This window comes from Antennarius striatus, chromosome 21 (genome assembly GCF_040054535.1).
Source record: "Antennarius striatus isolate MH-2024 chromosome 21, ASM4005453v1, whole genome shotgun sequence".
Lineage (NCBI taxonomy): Eukaryota > Metazoa > Chordata > Actinopteri > Lophiiformes > Antennariidae > Antennarius > Antennarius striatus.
The window spans coordinates 16,043,799-16,060,858 of NC_090796.1; the positions used below are offsets into that span (position 1 = coordinate 16,043,799).

Below are 17,060 nucleotides of genomic sequence, written 5' to 3' on the forward strand. Positions count from 1 at the left end.
ACAGGATTATGTCAGTCAGGCGTTAATGTCAATAAATAAAGAAAATGTGCCTTTCGGGGTAAAAAGAGGGTGTTCTTGTGTTTACGTTCTGATTTAATGAGTCAGAGAAAGAGTCAGCGGAGTCCTCTCAGAGTTTGGTGCACTCTGGTGTCAACGGGTTTGAGCTTTCTAGGATACTAACGCCGCAGAGGAAGTCACACATTCGTCTGTCGCCCCTCTCGTCAGTTTCGGCTTTCCCAGGAGAGGCGACTTCCTGTCCACGTCTCCTGCGAGACACGAGGACGCCTGCAGGTCATCGTCCGGCAGCCGTCCCCAGCCCGAGATAGGGAGTCAAATAACACCCCCCCCACCTCCAAAAAAACAAAAACAAACCACAGTCAGCAAACTAGGACAAATCGCGCCTGGATCCCGTCCAGGATGAATTTTATTGTTCTTCCCAACAACCGGGGGAGATAGTCGAGGTTTGCAGCCAGGCCGTTCACTCGGGAAACATCCTCCGTCCAATGAAAAGGTCAGATTTAAGCGTGTGTGCGCACACATGTGTGTGCCTTGGTGTGTGCGCTCGCAGATGGATATCCATCCGTCCAGGATGCTTCTGCCTCAGGCCGTATAATATGATGAGCAGGCAACCGAGAACAGTCTCCAGCGAACCGCCCAGCCCCGGGCCGCCTTCCAGAGGTCCGGCGGTCCATTAGGAAGGGGAAACCGGGGTGGAGAAGATGCTGCCCACTCAGCTTGGGACTCATCCTGACGTGCCCACAGGCCTCGGTTTCAAAGATAAGAATCAGCAAGAGTTGCTGGAACAGCTCGGCCGCTATAGGTTCAAAACCCGGCAGGCAAAGTTCAGCCAACGACCTCGACGATCGAGACGACAAAAGCTTCAGGGTTTCTCTCCCCAGAGGAGGTGAGAAACTGGATGAATGAACGCCTCAACCGCTGTGAGATGGAATGAAAAATATCATGGCAAATAGATATATATATATATAAAATATGCTTTTATACCTAAGCATAACCTTCACAGTTTCTTAAGCACCCACTCACACTTGGCCACAGCCATGCGACAAAGCAAAATCCATACGAAGCGTCAGAGAAGTCAATCAATCCCAACAGGGGGTGGGAAGAAAGTGGCAGATGATTGGATTAACATCATATTTGTAGAAATCATTCCACACACGGGCAACTATTGGAGAGATCTTAAATGTAATATCAGATTACCAGCAGGCCGACGCTCTGCTCTGAGATTATCCCCAGGTTTGGTTTTTCACCTGCTTGGTTGCATTAAGTAAATTAGTTTCTTCCAAATACGAAGGGGTAATTTTTTTTAGCCGAGAAATCATCATCTCCAAATTGATTTCCTGGGTGAAATTCTGACCTTATTTTCAGACGTTTTAGAATTCACCTGTGGTCGAATCAGTCAACAAGGGAATCCAAATGAACCCAGGAAGTAGAGGAAGCAGGTTGATATTGGTATCACGTTGACGATAACAGCATCATAATCTCTTAAATGGAACTTGTTGCTGGTTTTTTTTTGTCCTCTTTTTATGATTTTCTTGGAGAAAGAACAACATTTATCTATTATTGGTTTTGCTGCATAAAAGCTCCTCCAATCAGAGCGAAGCAGAGCGGCTAATGATCCAAAATACCTCACTTAAATAAAAAATAACAATCGCTGAAAGCAACACATGTTCTTTCACGGTGAGTCATTTGGTAAATACTGTAGTTCCAATGTAGCTTCGATGATGATGATGATGATGATGATGACAAATCCATCCTTTGTGATTCTGAAAGCTTGTCTCCAGACAAAAGGTCATATTTTTATGGTGGTCAGTCCACAGCGACTGAACGATGGGCAAAAACGACCCATAATATGAACAAATAACCCTTTAAATTGGTGGCATTCCCCCCCCTGAACCTTCAGGACGCCATCTTTAGAACCTCAATAAGGCGTGCCAGTTTGAACAGTCGACACGTCGCTCCGGGCGGCGTTCGCCCTTTCCATCCAGCCGCCTTCACAAGCACGTCTTGGGATGTTGTTGGAACATCTGACACCTACGTCTCCAGCTTCTGCAGACTTTGCCAAAGCGAAGGAGCGGACGCACGGGAAAGAATGCTCCATCCTGGCCCTGAAACGCGCTAGTGCTACGCTATCAAGAGTAGTTTTCATCACATCGCAGGCTCTCCAAATGTCATCGGAGGCTTTGACGATACGCAGCAGACGGGGATACAGTATTTACACAAGAAGACATCCAATCATTGGTTGAAATTACTATAACGCTACCAAAAGACAATGTTAAACTTGGCAATTTTTACTTGGATTGCTCTCTAAACATCAGGATAAATCATGTAGTGTGACGTTAATAGGACTTGACGCAACTGGATTGGTTGTGACAGGTAAGAAAGACTTTGGCAAAGCTTTACAATTGATTTGAACGATGGATTCTTTTTAAGAAGACAATGAATTAGCACAAAACGTCTCGCAATGGACAAAGACACCGACCACGAGACTCAGGGGTTGGAGACAAACTTCCTTGTTTTTTAAGTCTATCAGGAAGTCTGTCTGAAGACAGTCTCAGGTGAGCGTGGGCAGTCTTCACGAGGTCTACCCTACGTCGACCTCCGACCGTCTCACCCGGATCAGAGAACTGGTGGATCTGGATCCCGTCAGCGGCGGCGGTGGGAGCCGACAGATCGACATGCGATCCCGTGCCGGGTTTAGAGGAGTCTCCCGATCCGCGTGTCTGGAGCTTTGTTGTGTTGAGACTGTAAACCTTCAAAGTTTAGTCGTCTCGCTCAACAGTTATTCGTAAACGACAGCTGCGGCCCAGACGGCCAAACGTTAAAATATTTCCAGAAGTCTACTTTCTGTTTTAAGTCATATTAATGTCACTTTTTATCACCGTCGACACAAAGTGACCAGAGGGACGTAGTCCTCGCTAAGTCCATCTGCCCGGCTAGAAATACACTCACCACACTTTGGACATATTTTATCCATTTTCTTTTGTGTCTTCTGACATGTCTTATGTCTTCTTATGTCCTGAATTTCCTTCGGTATTATTAAAGTATATATCTATATATCTTTTTTTCAGCTTTGCTGTTGTATTTTTCAAGGTTTCTATGGAAACCTTTTTATAAACTTGAGTCTGACGCGTTGTCAACCTCCCAGAACATATCGTGCAAACTTCAAACACGCATTAATCATAAATTATTTTGCCTTTTCATAATTTAAAATTTCCAAAGGTTTCTAAGGAATTTAATTCATAGTCTTCCATGAAGCTCATCAGCGTCATCAGCCACCACCACCACCACCACCACCACCCGTGCCAGGGCTACGATGGGGGGGATTTGCACCATAAAACTGGCGCTCAGTGTTTTAGATCATTAAGGAAAACCTTCCCTCCTTGAAGCTGTTTGAGGATGAGGTTAACTTTACTGCACAAACATTTTTACAATAGGGATTAAACTGAAAGCGAAGCGTAAGACATGCAAATGTCAAAGTTCTAACCCCGCAATAAGTCAAAGACAACTTTATTGCAACGCCAAAACGAGATGCATTTGAGTCGTTCTGTGGGTTCTTTCTTTTGTTTTCTGCATTTCGTTCCATTTTAACACACCAGTTAGAGAAGGTTGACCTCTGCCCTTAACGGATTTAATCATTTCAAGCAGGCTGGAAGAGCAATTTTCATGCAACCCGGACCTTTTCCTGGCAAAGCGTCTGCGACTCTCTATCACCCACCAGGAGTGACGCGGTTCCACACGCTGATCATGTCTACCTCCCGCTACAACAAGGAAAGGTGGTGGTGGTGGTGGTGGGGGGGGCGGGGGCGGCGTTCATCAGCGCTCGCCATGATGCGATATTTATTCCCAACGACCTGAGAAAACAGAAATAAATCGCGGCGTTTTTTTTAATTCCGGAACCACATTTGCTCCGCTGCTCTACTGATGCCGGCTGTGTTTGAACAACTGGATTTCATCAGTGGCTCCAAGCCAGGAGCCTTTTTTTTTTTTTTTTTTTTTTTAGTCGAGAACTTTCGCTTCATCATCACGCCAAAGGGAAAACCGCGTTGAGTCGCGACTCCGGTCGGTTTTTTTTTTTATTTAAGTAGAATTCTGACCGATGGCAGGAGGGTGAGCAGACCTTCCCCAGCAGACTTGCGAGTGTTGAGAGTAAATTTTGACAAGACCGGTATTTGAAATTCACGGAGGTTTGTTTTAGTAAAGTCTTTCCATCTCTCCACTGCACCCCCACTTCTGTTTGTTCCTCTTGGCCCCCGCTTCAAGCTCAGCTGTGTGGATTTCACATTAAATGCGACGGGACGACGATGACAGCCACGTTGGATGAGGATCGTCGGGGCGCTGCATGGGAACGCCTGCTGTTTTTCCACTGAGGGGGGGGGGGCGGCGGACGACTTTTAGTTCCCATTTTGAAGTGAATTGTTTGTACTGTATGAGAATCTAATAACCTTGCAAGTCAAGCTTTTGCAAAAAAAAATCCCCCCTACTTGTGCGAAACAGGAATGTTATCCGCCGCTGAGAATCAGCCTGATTTCCCATCAAAACATCTTTTTTTTTAAAGCAGGTAAGGCATAAAATTGCTGGTCGCTGGTGTTGAAAGCGTCGCCCCGACAGTCTGCAGGTGGAATTTACATATATTAAGTGTGGAAAACACACGCCGACGTTAAAACCCTTCTGCTCCCTCTTGTGGTTTTTTTTTCCTCGCTATCTCAGCGTCTTCCTGGTTGCTCATGTGTGGCGGCGAAAAAGCCGGATGGGGAAACATATTGCTCCATCAATCATGTCCCGTTTCTTCTCCACTCCAGACGGGAGGCCACGTTCCGATTTGCCCCCGGTGTAAAAAAAAACGCTAAAGATGATCCGCCGACGCTCGACCTATTCCCGCAACATCATCATCCTCCTCCTCCTCCTCTGGATGATGCTCGCGTCTCTTTCTCATTCCCTCGGCTGATGTTGACTCTTAATAAACATATGGTGCTGCTGGTGCTGGTGGTGGATGGATGGGTGGGGGCGGCGGCGGGGTGGGGGGGTTCAAACGTAGCCTCTTCCCCCATGTGTTGCACCAATAGATCAAATGAAAAGCGAGCAGGGAGAAGAAAGGAGCAGGATGTCGCTTCGCATCAACGTCTGGCTCACGTGTTGTGAGATTTTCTCGTCTTTCAAGTCTCTGTTTCGGAGCGAGAGAAGACTAACCTTCCTCCCCCCCCCCCCCCCCCTCCCACCGCCACCTCTGTCTGATATGGGCGACACACAACCGCCGTCGCCGCTGGGGCAGCGAACACATGTCGCTGATTTGCAGTGAAGATGGGAGAAGTGTAAATGGGAGGGAGCACTTACTGGTTTTTTTCCAGAGTCAAGAGCAGCTGTTCACCTTCCGCTTCAATCAGGAGCTTCAGCGATGCGGGGTGATTCTGATGAGACGACAGACAAGGAGAGAAAGGGGGTGAGGAGGGGTGGGGTGGGGTGAGGGAGGTTTGGATTGATGAGAGACGCCGCGGATCGTCCTGAAAGGACTCGGCGGCGAGACGATCGACTTCATGTTTTTTTATTTCATTTGACATGAGTTACAACACCGAGAAGGACGGTGTGTCTCTGTTAGAGTCGGGTGACACACACACACACACGCACACACACACGCACACACGTGACACAAAACACTAAAAAACGCCACTATACAGTAATCCCTCGTTCCTCGAGGATAATGCGTTCCAGGATAAACGAAATTCCCCAATATGGCGACAAACTATTTATTTTACAGTTCAGGGTAATTTAAACGTTTCTGAACCCCCCCCCCATACTGATATTAAACCACCTTCTCTCTGTATTACCTTTTCCCACACTCTGATAGTGTTTAAAACACTTTTGTGCGTCTAATGCTGTCAGCCAATAGAATGCACGTACGGTATCACATGACTACCCGCTAAAAATCCACGATGTAGTTGAACATCTTGAATCATGAACAAGCAAGGAATTACTGCATTGACCCCCCCCCCCTTCAGTGGATCAGAAGAGGATGTGGAAACAGAACACTTCCTGTTCTATCACACACCATGTGGGCCCAGCCGTGACCCCTTCGCTGACCTCCCTCACGCCGAGCGTCCCACATCAGCGCTAATAAAGACGGCGCGCCGCATGTTCCTGCTTTTCAAAAATATTCAAATGAGCAACTATTTTCACCTTCATTGTAAGTAATTACATGATTTAAGGTTTTGTTTTTTGGTTTTTTTTGGGGTGGGGGGGGTTTTTGGTTAATAACATCACAAAAGAAACCTCGTGGCGCCTTCGTCTGTCTGGCGGAGCAAGAGCAAATTAATTCGCACATGAAAACGCCTCAATAACACAAGCGACAAACACAAACTGTGTTTTTAAGTCCGCCCGCCAGGCATGTATTTTGTTTTTTGTGTAGTCTGGGATTAGAACGCCGAGTGGAGCCAAGGACCCCCCCCCACCCCACCCCTAATTTCAAATATTTCAGCTATGCTCCGGTGGGATTTGGAGAGCTGTCTTCATTTCTAAATGCAGATATCGCACAGCTGCAGCGAACGCAACGCAAAAGAAGCGACGGATGCTATTTCTGAATGCCCACCCCCCACCCTTATCCCCAGAAACCCCCCCCCCCCCCACACACACTTTCAACTAACGCACACCCAGATGCACCATGCAGATCAATTCCTGCTGATATCTGCATCGGAATTAAGATGATCAAAACGGAATTATTCATATAAATCCGTGTTAATCCAAGGTTTTCTCTGAACAATAACAAAGTCATCCAGTTCTAAAGCTGAAGATGAATTCAGAATGAAAGTTTATACCCACTTATATAGTGTGTAATGACGCGTTATAATGCTTTATGACAGCCCTGGATGTAAATCAAGACACAAATGGACGTAGAACTCATCCTAAATCATCGCGTTTTTCATGACATCCCAAACATAACATGAGGTTATGAAGCATTATAAGGCATTATGAATGCCCTCACGCTCTATGTAGTCCGTTGCTTCTAAAGACCGACCAACGCGACATCATCTAGCATTGCCCAATCCTGTAAGAGCACAACCTTGGGGGTTAACCTTGTACCCTGAATGCCGTTATTTCTACTTCCTGTCGCCATGGCGCCAAGTCTGACCACATGTGTTCGTCAAACTGACCTTCAGGCTCGTATGTCTTAGCGTACCTGAAGCCCCCCCTACTCCCCTTGTGAACCCCCGCTGATTGTTTTCCCATTAGCCGAGACAGAAATGTCTATTTATTCATGAGGCGAGACTAATGGCCGTAGGGTCGTTAAAACGGTAATGGTTCATCCCCCCGGGAGCGCGAATGTGCCCAACGAGGCCCCGGGGTGACATACCTGTCGCTGTCCGTTGGTGACGGACAACCCAGAACGCCACGGGACGGAAATGTTTTGTGTTGCCGTGCTTTTCTAAAAAGTCATTAAAGATTCATCACCTGGGATCTGAGCTCGCTGATTGGTTTCCAGTCTCGTCCAATCAGCTGGAGAGGCAGCGTGGTCCCGTAGTGCTTCTGCGCCGCCGCCGCCGCCGGCGACGACTCGTGATGGACGGTCGGTCTGGAAAGATCTCCTTGGGGAACAAAATAAAAACCATGTGACGCCAAAGAAAGACCACAAGGGCGGTTAAAATCGGACAAGTCAACCAGGTGGGGTTTTGGGGGGGGAATGAACCAATGGCAACATCCCTAGCAACCAACCACTTCCTGTTTGTCTGATTGTCACAATCAAACGTTGTTTTTTTTTCCCATTAGCGTCGCTGATAAGTTATACCCTGCTATTATCAGCCTGGAGCTGGGGGTGCTAATTAGCATCAGGGCCCGGCCCTGACAGCGCAGCTGCCTCGTGAAGACAAATAACAGTATTTGGCTTCCTGATGTTCTTTTCTGTGTCAGCGAACCCAAACAACCCTTTAAACGGCTTCTCAGAACTATTATCTGCGCTGACGGAACGTCATCTCCGACGCTTCCTCGCCCCGCTCCTCAACATATGTTCGTCTCCCTTTTATAGGCCGTCTCCTCTGCCATTAAAGACATGAACATAATTTCGCTAATCAGCACTCTCAGACATCAAGCAACGAACGCCGATAAGCCTGTGGCGAAACCGTAACCGCCCCCCCCCCACTTTACGCCCATCCAGCTGCATAAATCTCCAGGAAAAGGGCGAGTTTGGAGCCAAGAGGATACCGGGGGTTTGGTGGTGGTGATATCTCCTAGTGTGGGGCGAGCGCCCAGGATGCATTGCAGGGATTAGAGGTGGCTTTAGCTCATTGTTCCTGGTGTACCTTCATCTCCTCTTCCTCTGCTCCGACTGGGTGTTCAACCAGCGCCGGAACGAGCGGAACCAACGCCATTCAAGACGGCGATCGCTCTGCACGGAACACCGGCGAGAGAGTCAGAATAGACTAGAAACCCTCTGGGGGTGGGGGGGCTCTGCTAAACAGGTTCCTGCAGTAATCTGCTCCCCCGCGGCGGCGCAAGCTGCTCCGGACCCGGGGTCCCATCGCTAAAAAACAACGGGGGGGGGGGTCGCCGGCGCCATTTGTTTCAGCTCAAACACCCTAAATCAAATGTTTGCTTGCTTCCCTTGATGCAACATTTCCAAACAGCAGGGAAACACATTGACTTGGGGAGGTTGGGGGGGGGGTAGGGTGATGTCAGCGGGTAGGGGAGATGTTGTGCAAGCGGCTGGAGAATCATTTCTTCAGAAACTTTTTTGTAAAGTTTAACTCGAATCACATTTCCAACACCAACGCCATCGCTTGTTGTGATTGCGAGCAGATTTGGAGACTCCTCCTCCTCCGACGTGACTCACCCAGGCCAAATTGCTGAGTCTGCTTATTATCCGGCGTTAATAAAACAGGTCAGCCGACCTAACCCCCCACCCCCCACCCCCCCTACCCCCCAGCTGAGCTTTGTTCTGACTCTCCTCCGTGGAAAAACGCCACTCTGGAGTTCATCACGGAGCTGCTCCAGCTGATAGCGGCGAGCCGGCGGTGACCAGCTCAGCAGTCCTCATTCAGCTCCAGCCTGATGATGAGAAGCAGGCACCAGCAAGGACAAGGGCAGCAACACACACACACACACACACACACACACACACACACACACACACACACACACAGCGGTGGGAGCATCTTAGCCTCATTAGTCAGGAGGAAACCTCACCGTCTGGGGGAGGTGGGCATGCTGAGTCAGGGAACGCATGACAACCTTGGAGGAAAATGCAGACGAATAAACACAACGGATGAGAAGGGAGGGGGGAAAAAAAAATAAAAAATCCAAAAAAAAAATCACATACTCTGACAGAAAGGTCGAGTCGAGACGTGGAGACGAGGTTCGCCCGCCACGCTGACCTAAAAGCCCGCGAGCGAACAGCGCGCCCTGCTAATGCTAATGCGGCGCGCCGCCAGGTTTTATTTCCTGGTTATAAATGGAATTATATTAGTTGAAGGAGTCCGCAGGGTCTATTTTGTTTCCACGGTGTGTGTAAGTGGCTTTTGTTCGCCAGAAAACGTTCTCAGAGCCACCAGAAACATTGAGGTAACGGTAAAAAGTGCCCCCGGTCTTATTTATACCTCCAATAACAGAGAGTCTAAACAGAGGTCTTCATAAAGTAGCGCTCCGGCCGCGATCCATTCCCTTTATGCTCCAGTGTTCACAAGGAGAGTTTGTGCCATTTATATTACCTAGTAAAGTCACGGCGGACAATCGCATTCCTCCCGATGTAGACGCGGGACGGCGGCGAGTTTTCCTCCAATGCAGGCGACAGAAAGACTTACGACGGGGGTGAAGCAATAAATTTGGCTTCCCCTCGAAGTGTTAAGAAGAAATATAGCACGTATTCCAGGCACGCCTGATTGGCTGGTTCTATGTGAGCGGCTGGAGAAGCTGAGGATGGATTAAATCTGTAGGTCAAAAGGCGTTGGAGAATCTTAAGTGGGCTCGATTTGACGGGAAAAGCTTTTCCACGGCTGCGCTTCCAGCTCGTGGAAGATAAAATGTGAAAGAAGAGAACTGCTGCACAGTTTTGTTCGATATTTGCAGTTTTTCTTGGAACGTTTTTCGGAGGAAGGAGCTGAAGTTTCTCACTGCACAAAAGAGAAACTGCAGCAATCTTCAACTATCAGGACCCTAAAAGGACTCCATATATTTTGGAACGGTGTCGTCCAAGACTCCCAAAACGGCTTTGAAAAGATGAATTTGCATCCTTTTAGATGATGAAATCTCCTCTGCAGACACAAAATGTGTGCTAGCTCTCATCTTTGAGGCCGCGGGGGAAAATACACCGCAATAACGGATGCGAATGCCATCTTTCTGAATCAGTTTGAGTCCAAAGTCAATCACAAGAAAAACCAAGAAAAGACAAAACAGTGTGAGGTTTGATTGACAGTCTTGGGGGGGGGGTTCAGGTCGCAAAAACTCAAGGGAAGCTGAAATAAGTATGTATAAGTCGCTGGCCTGTTCCGACAAGCGACTGAACACTGACACTTCCTGCTGGTATTTCATCGTGAATCCTTTCCTGGCTTTAGTATCTTAGGACGTCCTTCCTCGCACACCCCCACCCCCACCCCCACCGAGGCAAAAAAAACAACTGTTCATCTCTATTCAACATCAGCGCCTGCTTCCACACGCCCCTTGACATCCAACCAAGAATTAATGCATTCGTAACAACACAAACGGCGTGCTGCTGTTCTTTTCATCCAAACGCTTGATGAGGCCGTGCCCCCCCACCATCACCACCACCACCACCACCACCCCCCATCACAACATATGCACAGGTCCTTATTGCCATGGGACACGTGAACACATCAATGAAGACCACTTCTAATCATCGCCGCCTGACGCCGGGCGCAGAAACCACACACAAGGACACACTCCAAAGTCACTTTGACAGCAATTCTGCCCCATCTTGAAAAACACATCAGATTGAAAATGAAAATGCCTTCCAGCAGCTTGGGCGACGTGCAAAAAAAAATCACAACGAATCGCAGCGCAGAGACGTACTAGAGATGTCTCCGGCGCAGGTCTGCACATATGGCGGACGATGCTTATGCACACAAACCTTTAGACAGAATTGGGCTAGACTTGAGAGCAGGCAGAATTAATTAGGGTAGACTTTAGTTTGGCCTGTTTCAAGCAGAACTAAAAGGGCTAAACAGGTAAAAAAAAAAGATAAAAGGCACATCTGGTTCGATATGGATGTTTATTGTCGACGACGCAAATCTAATAAAAGGATTGCCTTTATTACCAATGTTCGATGAACGTCTTTAGACGGAGCAGCGACTACCTGAGGATATGATCCAGATAATCTTCTGAGCTAAAAATTGGTTGTGACATCAGCCCGACCGGAAAGCCTGCTTAATGTTTATGGCTATTGTTCATTTAATGAAGGGTGATTGAAAGGCATATCACGGATTCAATTTATCCCCAATCAGAGCGGGCATATTATGCTAATTTAAACAGAATGGTGATTGGGAATGGAATGATGAATGATACATCGAGAGGAAGATGAGTCTTTCATAACCGACCTTGGAGACAAAAGCAATGAACTCCGGTGCCTTCTTTTATCTCCTCGTCTCATTCTTCATCTTCTTGAGTCCTGTGACTAATCATTATCTTCACCATTGGCCGTTCCATCAATCCTGTTTTGGGTTAATTCCAGAGAATCCTTCAAATGTCAAACCACAGACGCCCTAAACATCACTGGTTTTGATCAAACAATACTTGAAAAACTAAACACAGTCAATTTCAATAATTCCCATAGCACTCAGTGGAGCATACAGTCCTACCAGAGCCAAACAGATGGTTGTTTGCTTGGTCCACGCCCCGCCATAACATTTACAGGAAATCAGGTTAGTAATTATTGTTTAATTAGGGAAAATATTACCCAAAGCTTCATTGTTAACTCGTGTTAGGGTAATTCTTTCTATCTTTCTCCATCCTTCTAACCTATGAAAATCTGTCCTGTCATTTTTGACAATCCGGTCAATCGACAAGCAAACGAGCAAACACATGGGTGAAAGTCTAACCTGTTCGCTAGAGGTCACATGTGATTAACAAATTCACAGGGGATTAATCATCATTGCTAGTCATCTATTAACGAAACATTACAAGAATTCACTGTGCAAATACGAGCATTTGCTGCTTCTATTGGTTAAACGACACCCTGGAGACTGTTGATGGCAAACCAAGCACATTCAATTTGCCACCATTGACTCTGGGATCGTTTAGCATTGCCTGACTTAAATGCATGTTAAATAACGCACTAAGAGCTTTCTGTTGATCTTCTAATGAACCGATCTTCACCCTGCTCCGTGGACTCTATTCTTCGAGCACATTTCATAGAGAAAAAGGTGAAAAGTTCTTGGTATTCTTGGCTTCACCCCTCAGTAAACATCTGACCCATCTGGGGGACATTATGTCAACACCCTGGGAAACGTAGAGACCTGGCGGTGACATCATGGTAATAGAAATCCACAAAAATGGGAGAGAGGGTCTCTTTAAACCCAATCTAATAAGGTAGCTGTGTGTCAAAAGTCAAAGCTGTTAATGGCTGGATTTATTGGCGGATGATTTTTTAGTGGTCCGTAAGCCGTTTCACACTGGGCTACCTCTTCTAGTAAATAGTCTTTTTGTCTGTGTCTTCCGACCCCCACCTTCTATACCGAAGTCATTTACTGTCACAGTAGCCCCAAGTCAGCGTATAATTACTTGATGGGAAATAGATGGTCCTACAGCGAGAAAATCCCGTCAGCTCAGCAGGAGTTTAATGTTGTCCAAGAATCGGTGCCAATAAGCCTCCGGCAGGCGACGCCATTACGCCCCTGCTGGGGGGGGGGCTGTGCACGCCGCCCGACTAGGCTTCCATCTAACTTAGGAGCAAAGGTCAGACTCGTTATTACAAAGTGTGCTTCAGCAAGTGCTTCATTGGTGTTTTAAAGTAACACTGGTCTACGACAGATCGCACAATCGATTAATGTATGTTCGCATTTCATTTCCATTTGTTCAAGACATTGACCAGGCAGATGTGCTAAATGCTCATTTTTCAACTTTGGGGTGTCATAGCGCTGTCCTTTTTATCAATTCATCCTCTATCCTTGTTTCTCTATCTGCAATTAATGCTCCTGATCTTCTGATTCGTGACTGCGCATAAGGTAGAAGTCTTTGGACAAAACATGAGATCTGAGACGTCAGTTCGAGTTCTTGATCAAAAGTTAGCTGGTATTTGAAAACAGCTCCAAACTTTTAACAGTCTTGGATCGGCCAGGTCCTACTAAAAACTTTCCCCGAGCTGTTAGATGTACCGGTTGGCATCCTCCACTTCCATCACAGGAAGAATTCAGCAGACAGATGGCGGATGGTCTGCAGCGAAGCACTAAAATCTTTGTTGAGAGGGTGAATTTATCAGAAACTCACCCAGGTAGGAGGTGACCTGTCTTGTTTCTGCCTATTAGTGAACATATTGCGACTTTTTTCCTTCTTGTTGCACAGAAGGGAGGTGAAGTCGGGGCGGTGCCGCATGCCAGGTTGGATGATAGATTATCTGGAGCTCAGACAAAGTTCTTTGTTTCAGAACTCAGAGGGAGACAATGATGGTAAGCAAGGCCGTCAGATCTCTGATGTCCGAGGGTGTTTTTTACTTTATGCTCCCATCTCACATCCCACAAATCACAGTGACCTCACCGGTAACACTATATAGCACCGCGTTATAAAGACAACCAATGCTGTCATTGATTAAAACAGTATTTTTCAAGGACAGTTCCTCAGTGCAGCACAAGATTAAGTCGGAGGGAGGTGCTAAATTTCAGCTGTGACACATTTTCGGCTAATTGCCCAGGCTTACATGGTTGTACAAACTAAAATTAAGACTTTACCCAAAGTGTCTGGGGTAGTGTGTTGATCACATAACCCAAACTGTGCTCAATTCACAACTGTAATAACAGTCCAACACCTCGAAAATGAATTAAAAAGGTTCTCAGTAAACCTTGTCAAGAAAACATGATTGGATGTTGAGTCTTTATTCGTCCTAACTTGACCGTGAGCAACCCTTTGCTGCATCACGGTCAACACAACATACAATGCTGATGATGGACCATTTGAACAAAGTTAATTTAGACTCGTTATCAGGGTTTTCAGACCAATCTGTTTTGGGGACGCTCTGAGAGGCCATTGGGACAAAGAAAAATCAACATTAAGCAAACACGTCCTCCATCAGTCAGTTAATTAATTGGTTGGTTGGTCTGTTGGGTTGTTTGGTTGATTGATTGGCGGGTTGGGTTTGATTGGACTGTTGGACAAAAAAAAAACTACTAAATGAATTTCAATGAAACTTTGGGGAAAGATAATCCAGAAAAAGGACCATTAAACTTTTCTGCCCTACTCCGATAAGACTTTTTTTCCACTTTTCTCAATTTCTCTATAATTTCACCGGGAACATGGTTCATAATGAAAAATAGTAAATCAGGCATAATTAATGGGTTGGCATCTATGACAATGTGTAAATCAGTGTAATTTCTTGCTGTGTGGGTAATAAAACACTATTCCACTTCAAAATGTCTAACCTTAGCCTTAAACCTTCCCCCTAACCGAGAGCACAGGCAGAACCGATGATATCAGCAATAGTTGTTTGCCTAAACATCCTGCAAAACACATGGCCAATCGAGACGAGCCACATAAACTGTCAGTGTTGTTTTTGTGAAACCCTGATGGCATGTTGCTCCACCTAACCTCTATTGATCGGTGGTGACTCATCGGAGCCAAACATCCTATGAGAGACTCGCGGAGTTCAACTCTGACCTGTCTGGGTGCGAAAGTCCAGAGCCGGCATCGAGTTTCAGCTCGTTTTAAACCATTGTTTGGGTTGGGGGGGGGGTAAAGGTCAAGTGAGTCCAGCAGCAGAAATTAATGCAACACATGTAAGGTCGAGCTGCATGAACACCATCCAACGCAGTACTCACTAGTTCCTGCATAAATATCCCAGCAAATGCTTGATCAATCTGTTTTAATGCACACATGCATCCGCCAACGTTCCAGACCAGCCTCCTGGGTTTGAACTACCCTGAACAACTCGTCTGGAAGATCTCAACCCCTTCCCACTGAAAAGACACTAAATGCCTCTGACTGGAGATGGGTCACATCGTGGTGATAATGCCTCCCTGGGGTAGGACGCTGTTTGTTACAGGAATTTTTTACTACAGTCCAAAAATACATTCCCAGCTCCGCTTTCGTTTGTCTGCGCGTGCGGCACGCAAAGCTGCCAACGAAACGCTGGAGGTGGAGGCGGTCATGTCGGCTGAAGCGCCGCAGCTGGCTAGTAAAAGACCGTCTGACACCCAAGTTTGTTAACCATCAGAGGAAAATCATTCACAAAGCCATCCCCGGCTGGGACGGGAACACACGAGACAGACAGGGAGAGGAAAACCCACAAGAAAACCCAAGAAACCGTGAATTCACCAACATGACGCTCTGTGGAGTTTCACAGCTCTTAACGTTTAAACCCACTTGATTCTACTCACGACATCTGATGGTAGCATAATTTACCAATCCTCTTGAAAGTCCACTACCATAGTAAGACAGAAAACCTGGTTTTATTTTGAAATTTGTTGCCTTGTGTCTGCTTCTTGTTTTATTTTGACAGACTTTTCATTTTCCACCGCATCTCACACCTGTCTTCCCCTTGGAAGATCATGTGACCGTCTGCCCCGCCCTGACTGGATTCACCTGTGCCTCGTTGCCACCTGTGCCTCCTCCCCCTCATTGCAGGTAACTCCTCGCTTTCCAACAAGTTTGCTCGATTTGGATTCAGACAGTTTTCCAGATCTCGTCTTCAGGATTTGTTTGTCTGAAGCCAGAAAAACTGACATTCAGCTTCTTCTTTTTTTTGCCATTTTATCATCTGTCTTTTAAATATAGCCTCTCCTCGGGGTGGAAACAAGCGTCCACATTGTTCTCAATCAACCCGAAATAACCCCAAGCAGGCCGACATTCCGCCTGTAAAAAGATCAGCTGGCAGCCGACCTGCAACGCCGACCAACCGATGAATAAACCAACAACTTCCTGACACCGACGGTCTCAGATCTCCGCCCACCACCAGCAGCGAATCTCACCCCAAGGACCCCAAGGCTGGTGACGGAGAGGTCACGACCTCCCCCCTGCCCCTCCCTAGCCTAGCCTGGAGGGATGGAACGGGAAGCATTTCCTCTGAGCTTCACAATCATCTCTTCTTCACTTGTTGCTGGGATGTGATGAACAGAAATCCTTCTAGAAAGATCCTGAAATCCATCCATAAATCAAAAAGTGTTTACCTTGACATGCTGAAGGTGAATAGACACAGGTGTAGAGGGGGGGGGGGGAAGCTGTTGCCAGGTGACAGTCTCATTAAAGAATTCTGACTTTGATGCATGGATTTCAATTTTTTTTAAAAAGCGCATCTTTCCACGCCCCTTACCTTTCGCAGATGCGTGGATCGGGACGTCACAGCCCGACATGGCCACGCACAGAGCCTGGAACGCCGTCAGGATGAACTTCAGGGTCCGGCTCCCGGGATCCATGGTGCCGTGGACGCGCGGACGGGACTGACCGAGTGTTTCACTGCATCATACACACAACCACAGCCCACCAACAGCTGATGTGCAACAACCCCCCCCCCCCACTCCCACCCCCCTCCTTAAAGTAAGTGACTTCCTGAAATATGATCAAGCTGCCGAGCGGCCGGCTGGTTCCACTCCGCGCGCCGTGCGGGAGGAGAAGCGCATCATCCCCGCAGGAAAGTGAGGAGCGGCCCCGGACCGAGCGACCGACGACCAGCGCACGATCCGCTGTCGCCCGCCGGAATGGCATCGGTTCCAATTACTGAACACAAGTGTTGTCTTGTGAGCGGCACCATGTGCTTCCAGCAAGGGGCTCCGCGGGGTCCTAGAGCCGCCCCCGAACCGCGCGTCCGCGGAGCGCAGGCGCGTCAAGGTGGAGGAAACGAACGCGCAGAGAGTTCCGACTTCAGATGTGGGAATAAAACCCCCGAGAAGGACGGAGGTAGGTGG

General features: G+C 47.4%; 1 protein-coding gene across 3 annotated transcripts in view; it reads right to left on the minus strand.

Moving 5' to 3' along the window:
• LOC137588347 (disintegrin and metalloproteinase domain-containing protein 12-like) overlaps positions 1 to 16,930 on the minus strand; it is a 62,707-nt gene extending 45,777 nt beyond the window's left edge. For 2 of the 3 annotated variants that reach the window (XR_011034044.1, XM_068305381.1), the window contains exons 1-3: positions 16,469 to 16,927; positions 7,459 to 7,592; positions 5,350 to 5,423 (exon numbers count right to left, since the gene is read on the minus strand). Coding sequence is in view for 2 of the 3 variants with exons in the window: in XM_068305381.1 (XP_068161482.1) it covers positions 5,350 to 5,423; positions 7,459 to 7,592; positions 16,469 to 16,571 (311 nt within the window). In the remaining variant the exon portion in view is untranslated. Of the gene's footprint in view, positions 1 to 5,349; positions 5,424 to 7,458; positions 7,593 to 16,468 lie in introns of all 3 variants that reach the window. The other variant, XM_068305382.1, reaches the window with a different exon arrangement.
• Positions 16,931 to 17,060: the final 130 nt, after the last annotated feature.